The sequence below is a fragment of the Microcaecilia unicolor genome, chromosome 1 (assembly GCF_901765095.1).
Source record: "Microcaecilia unicolor chromosome 1, aMicUni1.1, whole genome shotgun sequence".
In the NCBI taxonomy this organism is placed as follows: Eukaryota; Metazoa; Chordata; class Amphibia; order Gymnophiona; family Siphonopidae; genus Microcaecilia; species Microcaecilia unicolor.
Window position 1 is genome coordinate 708,353,844 of NC_044031.1, and position 13,428 is coordinate 708,367,271.

Sequence of the window (13,428 nt, forward strand, 5' to 3'; positions counted from 1 at the left end):
CATCAGTCTGAGGTTGTTCCTCCACAATCTTTTTCCAGATCATCTAACTTTGCTTCATAGGAAGCAAGAGTCTTCTGTAGCCGGGCCTGTGAGTTCTTCAGGACCTTCACCCGGTCCTCCAAATAGCTGGTATATTGCTGTAGTTGGGAGAACACCTTATTCAATTTTTGCAAAAGTTCCTGTACCTTTTCCAGTTGGCATCTATAGGCGCCAGTTGGCGATCCATCAATGGCTCCTTTACCGCGGTAACCCCGCTGCTACCTCAGCAATCCATGCGGCTCCCACACTGGGCTCCTCAGGACTCGGAGCTGCTGTGTGTCCCTAGCCGGTTTGGAGTGGGCACTGGCTTTTCTTAATGATTTGACGTCATCGCACTCTGCAGGGCTCCTTGCAGATCACTACCTGATGCTGCGAGTGTTCCCTCAACAAACCATGAACCTGGTAACTAAAAAGATTAACTTGGTAAGGGGGTTTAAAGGATGAGGGGCAGGAGAACAAACTCTGTGTTCTCCAGCATAGTGTCCACGTGACCTCCTTATGTTTTATTTTAAAAAGCAAAACTGGGTAGATAGAGGTTTCAGCTTGTAACTGCCTCAGTGCTAAGTGGCTGCAACCATTGTGCAGAGCCACAAATGGGGCTGTGGAGTCTCAAAATGTATGACCCATGGGATCAAGACGTATTGAAGCCAAGTTACTGGAAGGGCTCACTAATAATACCTGATGGCACCGCTGGGGTTTCTGTAATTTTGCTGCTGAAGGATCCTGTGTTCAGTAGACACATACGGGATACAGACTTAGCAAATTTGAGAATCCTTCTTGATTACTTAAAAATTAAAAATAAAAACAAAACCCTTAATTTTTCTTTTTTCGTTAACTTTAGTGCCCCTAAGTTTCAGTCAAAAGACAACCTCCAATCAGACTCTTCCACTTAACTCCTACTGATTTTCCTGTGCATTAGCCAAAGCTCTTCCCTCCTTAGAAGCCAGCACACAACAGAGTAAGCAGTAGCTGATCACTCCAGCCTCTGTATGCATGGCTGGATATGTCACCTGACTTCGATATCAGAAGCGGAGCCGTTCCTGCTGTATTTAGATAGTCCTTTCTCACTTGCTGCAGAATTGGCTGTACTCTCAGTACTGTGTGAGAATAATGCTAGGCTATGGCACTATTCTTGTGGCCCTCTACATGCCAATGAAAAGCATGTGCTAAATCTAAATATATAAACAGCAAAAATTTGTGTGGGGTCAGCAGCCGCCACATTGAGAGCAGTGCAGCGGCTGGTGGAGGGAGTTCCTAAGAATGTGGCAGCCCTTCAGAAGAGCAGATCTGAAACAAATGCCAGAATTGTGTGTTTGTAGAAAATATTGTTCTGTAATACATGATTGCTCAGCCTTGGTTATTAAGTCTGATTCTCTTGGAAGCAGGGCCATAGCAAGCTATGTGCAGGCATTTCGATTGCATAGGGCACAAGAGAGGCGGGGGCTCCAAAATTGTGTCCTATTATTGCCTTCCTTGCTTGGCTGCAGCGCAGTGGGTGGGATAGGAGCTCTAGTGGGCATATCGCATGGGGCGTACTTCCGGCTTGGGACAGTCCTGCTTGGAAGTACGTTTTGACAAATTGTGGAGCGCTGCTCATGTATAAATGGAATCTGTATTCTTCCTCTGGTTTCCATTTGATCTGCATTCTCCGATTTATTCTTACCAAGAAGAATTTATTTCCAGAATAGATCTAGAGTAGAGCTTCCCAGACTGTGCATAACTACTTACCTCTATTCAGGAAACCTGCATTGCCCCGTTTGATTGACTGCATACTTGTCCTTTAGATTGTAACCTCTTTTGAGCAGGGACTGTCCTTCCTCGTTAAACTGTACAGCGCTGTGTAACCCTAGTAGCGCTTTAGAAATGTTAAGTAGTAGTAGTAGTACTGTGGGTCAGGACCTCAAATGGGAGCTATAAAATCCGTGTTTGGAGTTGTGACTTGGGTGGAGTCCCCATAAGTGCATCATTATACTGCACCTTCAAGGGGTCATACAATTTTATTTGGCCACAATTATGGGTCACAGCTGCAAAAAAATTGACAGGCACTGATCTAGAGCTTTGTGCTAATTCCCTTTGGATGGAATATAATCTGCTGCTTCCATTTGCCTGTATAACTGTGTTCCTGGAGCAGAAGATGCAGAGTCCATCACTGTTTTAGTATGAGCAGAGAGGAGTTAATTGATTTTCTCAAGGTCATAGGTCTCCTGTGCCCTTCAATCCTAAGGTGCAGTTAACTGAAGTGTGCTAACCAACCCTTATCCAACTGATGACCAAAGTTAATGCCAAAACAAAAGAGCAGATTGATAAAAGAAAAATATCAATTTATTATATGACAATGTATATTTCTGTATATTTTTGTCATATACTAAATTGATATTTTTCTTTTATCGATCTGCTCTTTTGTTTTTCCATTTCAAAATTAATGCCATGCACATGAGGCAGTCATAAAATATATGCATATTTTATCTACAGATGTTATATCAAAAGCTTAGCTATACCTCCCTGATGTGCACTACTGCTTATTATAGCGTTATTAAAACTTTATGCATAGCTTTACAAATACGTATGAGACAGACTTTTCTATGTAGAGCTGACAATCTAGGCAACATAAACATATAAGACAGTTTGTGAATTTAGATTTTTTTTTTTTAAGAACATAATTAACCCCTGCTTTTCCTGATCACAGCCTTGCTGATTTTAGGATTTAGAAGGTGATGGGTTTGATGATGTTCAGAGAGAGAGAGTGTGATGCACCATGAGCGTGATGCGGTCATGGTTCCACAAGTGCTTTTGGGAGATGGTGGTACCAATTTTAAGGTAGAAGAAACCTCTAGAGTCTCCGGAGTGGTTTTAGACTCTTCATTGAATATGGAATCTCAGATTAATAGTTTGATTAGAAAAGCTTATTTTAGACTGAAACAGTTAAGTCTGCTGAGATCCTATTTTCTTTTACATGATTATGTTAGGATTATTGTGCAGTTGTCAATTCTATATTTGATGATGGGAATTCTTTACTTGGGTTTGTCTTCTAAGCAATTTTGTAGAATTCAGATGATTAAGAATTCAGCTTCTCAGCTGATATTTCAGAAAACTCGGTGGGATCATGTAACACCTTTGTTGGATGTTCTGCACTGGTTGCTAGTGCAGGCACAGGTTATCTTTAAAGTACTTTGCTTAGGGATCCTTTTACTAAGCTGTGGGAAAAAGGGCCCTGTGGTAGCCATTTTTTCCTGCTTGCCAGGTCCCTTTTTACCATAGCGTGTAAAATCCCCCCCCCCCAAAAAAAAAAAATGGCCATGTGGTAAGATAGCCCTTACTGTGTGGCCATGCGGCGGGGAGCTCTTACCGACAACCATTGAGGTGGCGGTAAGGGCTCCAGCATTAACCCAGTGGTAACTGTCCGCTGCCCGATTACCGCTGGGTTAGTGCCGCACTACAGAAAAATAAATTTCCGTATTGCCAGAAATGGCGCTCACTGCAGCCGAAACTACTGGCGGTGGCCGTGTTGGGCAGGTGTAGTTCCGGATTAGCGAGCGGTAAGCCCATTTTGGGCTTACCTCTGCTTTGTAAAAGACCCCCTTAGTGATTTCGTTTTTGGATGGTACTTGTTCTGAAGGTAGTTCCTAGCTGGTGAATACATTAAAGTTCAGGGCAAATTCTAGGAGTTGCAATAACTTGATGTTAGCTCTTCCATTTGTTAAAGAGGGTACGATTTAAAACTGTTTTTCTAAAACTTTTTTCTTTGCTGCTGTCCAGTATTGGAATAATCGTCCTTTTAAACTTCATTCTGTGAAAAATTGTTCCCTATTTTGTAAAGCTCTGAAAACCTACTTGTTCACTAGGCCATGGTCCATCAAGCCCAGCATCCTGTTTCCAACAGTGGCCAATCCAGGTCACAAGTACCTGGCGAGATCCCAAAACAGTACAATAAATTTTATGCTGCTTATTCTAGAAATAAGCAGTGGATTTTCCCCAAGTCCATTTTAATAATGGTCTATGGACTTGTCCTTTTAGGAAGCCTTCCAAACCGTTTTTAAACCCCGCTAAGCTAACTGCTTTTACTAAATTTTCTTGCAACAAATTCCAGAGTTTAATTACACGTTGAGTGAAGAAATATTTTCTCTGATTCATTTTAAATGTACTACTTTGTAGCTTCATTGCATGCTCCCTAGTCCTAGTAATTTTGGAAAGAGTAAACAAGTGATTCATGTCAACCTGTTCCACTCCACTCATTATTTTATAGACCTCTATTATATCTCCCCTCAGCCGTGGTGTAGCCTCGGAGGGGGGAGGACACAGACCTCCTGGGCAGAGGTCCAATCAGTGTAGCCTGAGGATATCTGCAGGGTGGTATCCTGGTCATCAATACTTTCCTTTAGTAATTAGCTGGGGGAGGGGGAATATCTGGAACTTCTTGAGGCCCATTGCAGTTGTTGCCCTTGGGAAGTAGTCCAGTAATCTAGGAGCATTGGACACTTAAACATACACGGACAGGGAGTTCCTGTTCAGGGCCTGCCTCCCTTCCCTATAGAGCTTACTTAGGACCTTTTGGGGGAAGGGGTCAAGGTCTGGGGAGCCGGCCAGGTTAGAGATGTCCAGTGGTAATGAAAGAGCAGACTGTTGGTCCGATCATGGGCTGGTCCTAAGAGAACCCAAGTTGGACTCTGGTTCAACTCTGTTCATGTTGGTTAAGTCATTGATCTTCTAGAGGATCTCTTGTTCACAGGTGGATTAGCTACCGGTACTACGAATGGAGGTGCCTGGGCATACTGAGGCAATGAATGAGCACGGCAAGTTCTTTATCTCCCTGGATTTGATGGAGGCTTAAGTCCACATTCTCATCAGAGATGCCACAAAAGCTTTCTGGGCAGGCTGTTCCAGTGTTGGTTGTGGCACTTTGACGTTGCAGTGGTCCTGCAAACATTCTCCAAGTTAAGGGCAGTCATTGCAGACCAGCTTCACAGTCAAGAGATTCAGGCTCACCCATATCTCATGACAGGCTGATAAGATCCTATTGGAGGCTGAATCCAGAATGGTCATGGCCCAAGTGGTTCGACTCCTGCAACATCTGGGCAGGGTTGTCATGTTTGCCAAGAATCTTTTCTGTCCCAGAGCTTGGAGTACTTGTGATTCCTGTTTGACGCCTCCCGAGGAGTGGTATTCCTCTCGGAGGAGCAAATTCACAAGTTGCAGGACCAGAAATGCAGATCTTGTGCTCTAGAGGCCCCACAATCATGGGACTGCTTGCAGCTCCTAGGTTCCATGGAAGCACATCTGGAAGTGGTTCTGTGGACTCTGATCCTACATGTGGCCCCATCAGATGGCTTTGATGATGTACTGGGCTCAGAGATCGCAGGACTACAACTGTGCTAGGAAGGAGTCTGTTCCCAATATCTCTTGAAGGGAGTCACTCTGGATCCCCCCGAATGGATTGCGGTGACCACTGACACTAGCCCTTGGGGGGGGGGGGGGGCATTGCTTAAATCAAGTGGCACAGGCAGTGGACATAGTGAGGTTTTTCCAGAAGGGTGTTGAGCAGAGGTTGGCATTTAGGTTCCTGAAGGTTCAGGTTGCAGCATTCACTTGTTGCAGGAGAGAGATATTTGGGATCTCCTTAGCAGCACATGTGGACAGTTGCACATTTGTGCTCCCCGGTCCATCTTGGGATCTCAGTTTGTTCCAGAATTATGCTGTGAGTGCTGTCCTATTGGAGGGTGTCAGGGCTGCAAACCTGGTCTTACTGCAATCCAAATCTCTTTTTCTTGGAAGGCTGTGTCGTCTAGACAATTCCTTCCTTTCTACAACACGTAATTACCTCCTAATTCATATGGAACGGGGAATCTTTGTAGAAGGAGGTTCCAGTGCTCAGTCCAAAAGACTCCATGGATTGGATGTCCAGAGCATTTCACTCCTCTGTTTCTCAAAACATTTGTTCATGCCTTCCAGCCTTCAAATCTTCTGTTGCTCATTGAGTTAAGGTGGCCATTGAGGCAGGTTATATTTGTCAGAACAAGCAGGTGCCAAGAGGATTGAAGGCTCAGGTTACAAACTAAGCCTTCAGTCCTGGGCAGAAGTTCTTGGACTACCTCCTGGGCAGAAGTCTAAGCAGTGTAGCGTGAGGATATCTGCAGGGTGGTGACCTGGTCATTGGTACATTCCTTTGTGAAACATTACAGACTAGATGTACTTGCCAGTGAACAGTTGGCCTTTGGTAGAGCAGTTGTTCAGGAGGCTTTGTCGCCCCCCCCCTCCCCCCACGGTGCGGTTTTGTTTTTGTAAATCCACTTCTTCAGACTGGTATGGCAGAGACAATAAGGTGAAATTTAGGTATACCTGTTAATTTCTTTCTTTGAGTCCTGCCATACCAGTCTGGGACCTGCTCTGGAAGATTTCTGTTTTGAGGACTCCTTAAGTTCTCTGCTTTCCCTTTCTAGTGGTATATGTAGATATGCATTAAAATTATATGCTGCAGTGGTCAGTGGAGTTCTGCTCTTATGAACAAAATCTGTTTGGTGGCTCCCACCTGCCATCCGTAGGGGTTGTATCTTCAACTTGAATCCCCAAGAACTGTTTTTAGTGAGCATGATTTGCATTCATTGTGCAGCTTTCCTTGGTAGATGGCTGTTTTAGTGTGATGGCTTGCCATAGGTTTGAGCAAATGTTAGCATACTTGTGTCTGTTTTTCAGAGATGCAGTGTGTGTGCGCTTGCTTCCTGGTCTGTAACAGACTGGTCTCAGGATTCAGCAAGAAGCAATGAAACTTAAATTCAAGCAAGCAGCAGCTGGGCTGTTGTGTTCTTTGCTTCCCTTTGTCCTATTGCTATGCCTCTGTTTCTTGTTTGCCCTATTACATTTAACAGTACAGTATTTCAGAAAAAAAGCGGAGACTTTTTTTTTTTTTTAATGCCCACACCCTCTGCTTGTATAAATCTCCTTTCTTGAGGCTAGTTATGCTCTGTCCATGAACTGGCTACATGGAGCTCTGAGACAGACCAGTGCCACAGCCTAGGGTTTATCGACATCCCTAAAGGAAGTATGCTCAGAAACGAGCATAGAACCTCAGAACTGAAATCTAAATCCAAACAAAAGCTGTGCAATTGGTAGCTGAAGGATAGCATTTCTGTACTAGTACCGCTGCTTCTCTGAGTCTGTCCTGTTTTAAGGATTTGCTCCTGCTTGAGCTCACAGTCTGCAATTTGCCATGGAGAGGAGAACTGGGGGCTGTTAATGTGTAAATTGCTGCTGGGTGCTTGGGGGAATATGATGTTATTACAGCACTGAAACAAAACATGGAGGTACCCAGCAAAAAACTGAAGGTATCAAAGAGCACACTAGTCTCCTGTGTAAAAGCAGATTGTAACAATGCGCAAGCAGTGAGCTGCTTTTGGAAAGGGAGGGCTTGTATTTTTATTCTTCATGAAATGTTCTTAAAGATATATCACACTTCATATGTTGTTCTCTGGTTTTAGGGTCCAGCTGAAAACAGTTCCTGTTGGTAAAGGTAGAAAATTCTCTGTCAGTAAACTATCTATTCTTATTGCAGGTGTTTAAAAAAATGTCTGGCAATTCAAGTGACAGCGAATCATCATCCTGTGGATGGACAATCATTAATCACGAGGTATGAATTCTGAGGAATTGCCATCTGGTTTATACAGCGCTGAACCAGGCGGTGACTCTAATGCCGAGGCTTCAGAAAACATTCTGAGAGTTTGGAAGGCTTTTATAAATAAAAAAAATTCCCCTCTTCTAAGATTCGTTACTTGAGTAAATAGTGTAGTACCATGTTAGTCCACATTTTAAAGGTAATATATAGAAATAAAAACAAAAGCAAAATGAAGATGAGATGATACCTTTTTATTGGATTAACTTAATACATTTTTTGACTAGCTTTTGAAGGCAATATCCTCCTCTTCAGGTCAGACATGAACAAAAGAGGACAAATATCAGAATGTATGAGTGAAACATATGTGTCAGCTCTGTGGGAAAGCACTTTGCAAGACCTGAGCGCTGCACGATAACATTACAGTTAAATACTAAGGACATTTTGAAATAATCCAGGAACGCTTTTGATGAAATATGTTAACACAAATAAAAGATGTCTTAACAAAGATCTGGGTGTCCTTATCACGTTATAAATCAAAAACTATTCTGCTTTGTCACCCTCAGATCACTCATTCATCTGTCACTGTTTTTTCACCCCCACTCCTACCTTTCCCTGTGACACTGTAATTGGAATGCTTTTATGTTTCACTTGTGTATTCTGATATTCCATAGCGTCCCACAGAGATTTGTGGGTTATATCCCTCTGTCAGCAGGTGGAGATAGAACATTTGAGGTTTGCTTCATCAGGTCAGGTGCACCTGCTTAACCTCAGTATTCTTTTTGTCTAGCAGGTAGAGGGTCATACCTGTTCAGATCTGCATTGATCTGGCTCCTATTCCATTCCCGGGCGCTGTAGAGCCTAATCTGGGGTTGAGGTGTCCCTATGTGGATTTTCTGGGGTACACCTAGTGGTGCCCTATCCTCACCCACCGACCTCCCCCCCCCCTGGTTTTTTGGGGCTATTGTGCCTTAGCACATCTGGTAAAAACACACAGTAAAAAAAGTTTTTAGGTATATTAAAAGCAGGAAGCCGGCAAAAGAATCAGTTGGACCGCTAGATGACTGAGGAGTAAAAGGGGCGATCAGGGAAGACAAAGCCATAGCGGAGAGATTAAATGAATTCTTTGCTTCGGTCTTCACCGAGGAAGATTTAGGTGGGATACCGGTGCCTGAAATGGTATTCGAAGCTGATGAGTCGGAGAAACTTAATGAATTCTCTGTAAACCTGGAGGATGTAATGGGGCAGTTCTACAAACTGAAGAGTAGCAAATCTCCTGGACCGGATGGTATTCATCCCAGAGTACTGATAGAACTGAAAAATGAGCTTGCGGAGCTATTGCTAGAAATATGTAATTTATCCTTAAAATCGAGCGTGGTACCAGAAGATTGGAGGGTGGCCAATGTAACGCCAATTTTTAAAAAAGGTTCCAGGGGAGATCCGGAAAATTATAGACCGGTGAGTCTGACGTCGGTACCGGGCAAAATGGTAGAGATTATTAAGAACAAAATTACAGAAGCGTGGATTAATGAGACAAAGTCAACATGGATTTAGTGAAGGGAAATCTTGCCTCACCAATCTACTACATTTCTTTGAAGGGGTGAACAAACGTGGATAAAGGGGAGCCGGTTGATATTGTGTATCTGGATTTTCAGAAGGCGTTTGACAAAGTACCTCATGAAAGACTCCAGAGGAAATTGGAGAGTCATGGGATAGGAGGTAGTGTTCTATTGTGGATTAAAAACTGGTTAAAAGATAGAAACAGAGAGTAGGGTTAAATGGTCAGTATTCTCAATGGAGAGTAGTTAGTGGGGTTCCCCAGGGCTCTGTGCTGGGACCGCTTCTTTTTAACATATTTATAAATGACCTAGAGATGGCAGTAACTAGTGAGGTAATTAATTTGCTGATGACACAAAGTTATTTCAAAGTTGTTAAATCGCAGGAGGATTGTGAAAAATTACAAGCGGACCTTACGAGACTGGGAGACTGGGCGTCTAAATGGCAGATGACGTTTAATGTGAGCAAGTGCAAAGTGATGCTGGGAAAGAGGAACCCGAATTATAGCTATGTCATGCAAGGTTCCACGTTAGGAGTCACGGGCCAAGAAAGGGATCTAGGTGTCGTGGTTGATGATATGTTGAAACCTTCTGCTCAGTGTGCTGCTGCGGCTAAGAAAGCAAATAGAATGTTGGGTATTATTAGGAAAGGAATGGAAAACAAAAATGAGGATGTTATAATGCCTTTTTCCTTGTCATCAAGCAGATGAAGCCATTACGTATGGGTTATGTCCATCAACCAGCAGGGGAGATAGAGAGCACTCAAACTTTCACAGTGCCCTCTTGGCCAGCTAGCTCCACTGCCTCTTCAGTATTTGCTATCTCCCTTAGCAGGGTGGCTGCAGCTTGTTCGAGTTCCAGAAAAATCTGCCGGGAGGTGTTCCTGGCTCTGCCAGTTGTTAACCGGGGTGTTGGAGGCTATAGCAGCTCACTTTAAAGGCACATAGGTTAGCCCTTTCCCTGCCTTACCCATACCTCTGTGATGTGGGCATATTGCCCTTGCTTTCCCTGTCCTTACCCCACCAACAAGTGGATGCAGGCATATAGGTTCGCCCTTTCCCTGCCTTTCCCACTCATCTGAGTCTCCGGAGTCTTCAATACCTCTGCTTTCCTCACAGCTTAAAAAAAAAAAAAAGTGCGTCGCGTTTTTAAACGCAGAGACGCTGGAACAGAGGTTTTTGACCTGATTTTCAGCAGGATCGTAGTTGTACACTAGATCCTTTGAGGTAAGAGTGTTTTCCAACTCCTCCGGGGTGGGCGCGTGATTGGGGCGATTTTGGCGCGAAACGCCATTTTGGATTTTACCGCCGTTTTTCGGCGATGGCTGCGGACAATGTAAAGCGCTGTTACACTTGTGGCAAGCGCAAATCAGCAGCAGGGCTCTGTAAATCATGCTGTATTGGCGTAGGAGCCGGCCCGAGCATGGCGAGCGATGTTTCTTCCCGCTCTGAGCTGGCAGCGGGCGCCATTTTGCTTACACCGCATGGCGCGGCCTCCGTGGACACGGAGAGACCTGAGCCGGGTGGGGCACCTCGAGATGAGGTTATTTCGGGAGTGGCTAGCACCGGACAGGATTTGGGTGCCCAGGGGTGAATTTTCTCCCCTGGATTTTGTGCTTTGCTGCATAAAGCATACATGATGAAAAGAGCCCTTCCTCAAGGGTCGCCTGAGGCTCCTCTGATTGCCCCCCCCCGATGGATTCTGGCCTGGGACTGCCCGTGGCTTTTTTCCCGGATACTTGGCCTAAAGATAAGCGCAGAAGGGTAATTCCCCTTCAGATTGTGGTGTGCACCTTTTCCCCCCCCCCGTGGTCGGGGTCTGAGGATTCGGAGAACTCTGACAGACTGTTCTTGGTCTGAGGAACCAAGTCAGGTTGCGGATTTACCACAGGATCTGGATGATCCCTCCGCGGTGAGGATTTTCCCACCGTGATGAGCTGCTCAGCGCTTATTTCAGACTACCCTGCAGGCCCTCTCGATTGAAGATCCTGACAGTGGCATGGCCTCCTCGGGTAATCCAGGATGGCTAGTACCAAAGAAGCTGCTCGGGCCTTCCCTTTGCATGACTCCATCCTAGAGCTTGTTTCGGCTCAGTGGGCTGACCCGAGGGACCTTTGAGAGTTTCCAGGGCTATGCGGGCAGTTATACCCTCTGCGTGAGGACATATGGCTCGTTTTCAATGCCTACAGTGGATGCCTAGTCACTGCGGTGACAAAGAGAACTACCCTCCCTGTTGAAGGAGGCTGTTGCCCTGAAGGACGTTCAAGACCGTAGGCTGGAAAACAGCGTTGAAACGGTCCTTTGAATTGCAGGTCTCACGTTCGGGCGTCTGCATGCAGCTGTTATGCTGTGAGAGCCTGCCTAGCTTGCGCCAACAGGCAGTGGCTCAGCCCCGGCAGATGGAGCGGAGCCCTTCTTCGGATGTGGCTCCGCGGATGGAGGTGGCCTGTCCTTTCTGGCTTGATGCCTTTATGACCTTGTCAGAGCTTCGGCTAAACAAATGGCAGTAGCACCAGTGGCGGCTCGGCCGTCGTCTGTGGCTACGACACTGGGCAGCGGACATGGCCTCTAAGCAAAGGTTGGCTGACGTTGCCTTTTCAAGGCCTTCTCTATTTGGTGAGGAGTTATAGAGAAAATTGTGAAAGGCCTGGGTGATCCAAAACCCCAGCGCTTGCCCGAAGATAGGCAGAGGCCTTCCTCTAAGGGCCAAGGCGGTCCACTGCCTCGTACAGACCTCGCTTCCGTGAAGCTAGAAGGTACCCGCCGCTGGGCGTCTGCTTGGTCCACTTCACGTGCCCGTGGTCAGCAGAGGAACTCCTTTCGCTCGGACAAGCGTTCTCGCAGCCGGTGGCTCAAGACCAGGAGTTCAGGGCGACCCTCTCAATGATGGTGCGCCGGCCCTCTCCTCCGATGCCTGTCATCGGAGGACCGGCTTTCCCTCTTTGTCGAGGAGGGGCCAAGATTTCCTCAGATCAGTGGGTTCTGGACCTGATCAGAGATGGATACAGAATAGAATTCAACGCCCCAGTAAGAGACGTGTTTGTGAGTCCCGATGCGGTTCTGCGTCAAAACGGGCGGCAGTGGAGGAGACTTTACAAGTCTGATTCAGTTAGGGGCAGTGACCCCGTGTGCCTCCCGCCGAGCAAGGCTGCGGCCCGATACTCCATCTACTTTGTGGTGCCGCGAAAAGGTGGGTCCTTTTGCCCTATTCTGGACTTAAAAGAAGTGAAAAAGTCCCTGAGGAGTGCGGCATTTTCCCATGGAATCCCTGCGCTCCGTCATTGCGGCGGTTCAGCCAGGAGAGTTTCTCACGTCTCTAGACCGAAAGAAGCTTACTTGCACATACTGATTTGGCCCCCGCACCAGAAGTTTCTGAGGTTTGCGGTGTGGGAAAACATTTCCAGTTCAGGGCCTTGCCTTTTGGCATCGCCACAGCTCCCCGAACCTTTTCGAAGGTAATGGTGGTAGTAGCTGCTTTTCTCAGGCGAGAAGGTATCAGGGTTCACCCGTACCTAGACGACTGGCTCATCAGAGCAGACTCTGCAACAGAGAGCTTACAAGCTACAGCCAGAGTGGTCTCAGTACTGCAATCTCTAGGCTGGGTCGACAATATGGCCAAAAGTCACCTGTCCCCTTCACAATCTCTAGAGTTTTTGGGGGCCAGGTTCGACACAGTCTCGGGCTATGTGTTCCTACCCGAGCTAAGGCGGTGCAAGCTTCAGAATCAGGTCCGTCTGCTCCTGAGGATGCCCCGCCTGCGAGCTTGGGACATTGTCCTGCTGCTGGGATCGATGACAGCCACGATGAAGTGGTACCCTGGGCGAGAGCGCACCTGAGACCTCTACAGTATTCCCTACTCCGGAGATGGTCTCCTATTTCTCAGGATTACCAATGCAGACTTACTTGGCTCCCTGCGGCCCGTCTCAGCATGGAGTGGTGGCTCTCGGACAGCATGCTGCGGCGAGGAATGCCGCTGACGTTCCCCGTTTGGTGCCTAGTGGTAACAGATGCCAGCCTGAAGGGCTGGGGCGCACACTGCAAGGGGAAGCATGCCCAGGGTCTATGGACACCCGAGGAGTCGGAGTGGTCCATCAACCGCCTAGAGTTGAAGCGGTGTTTCAGGCGCTTCTGGCCTTTCAAGTGACCCTGGAAGGATTGGCTGTCAGAGTGATGTCGGACAACACGACAACGGTGGCCTATATAAATCGACAAGGCGGAACAAGGTGCAGAGCAC

At 46.4% G+C, this 13,428-nt stretch overlaps 1 protein-coding gene across 5 annotated transcripts in view; it reads left to right on the plus strand.

Annotated features, from left to right (window-relative positions):
* Positions 1-13,428, plus strand: part of CCPG1 (cell cycle progression 1) — a 172,612-nt gene that overhangs the window by 22,733 nt on the left and 136,451 nt on the right. For all 5 annotated transcript variants that reach the window (XM_030189112.1, XM_030189116.1, XM_030189107.1 and 2 more), the window contains exon 2: positions 7,583-7,657. In XM_030189112.1, coding sequence (XP_030044972.1) covers positions 7,595-7,657 — 63 coding nt within the window. In that variant the 5' untranslated portion in view covers positions 7,583-7,594. The remainder of the gene's footprint in view (positions 1-7,582; positions 7,658-13,428) is intronic.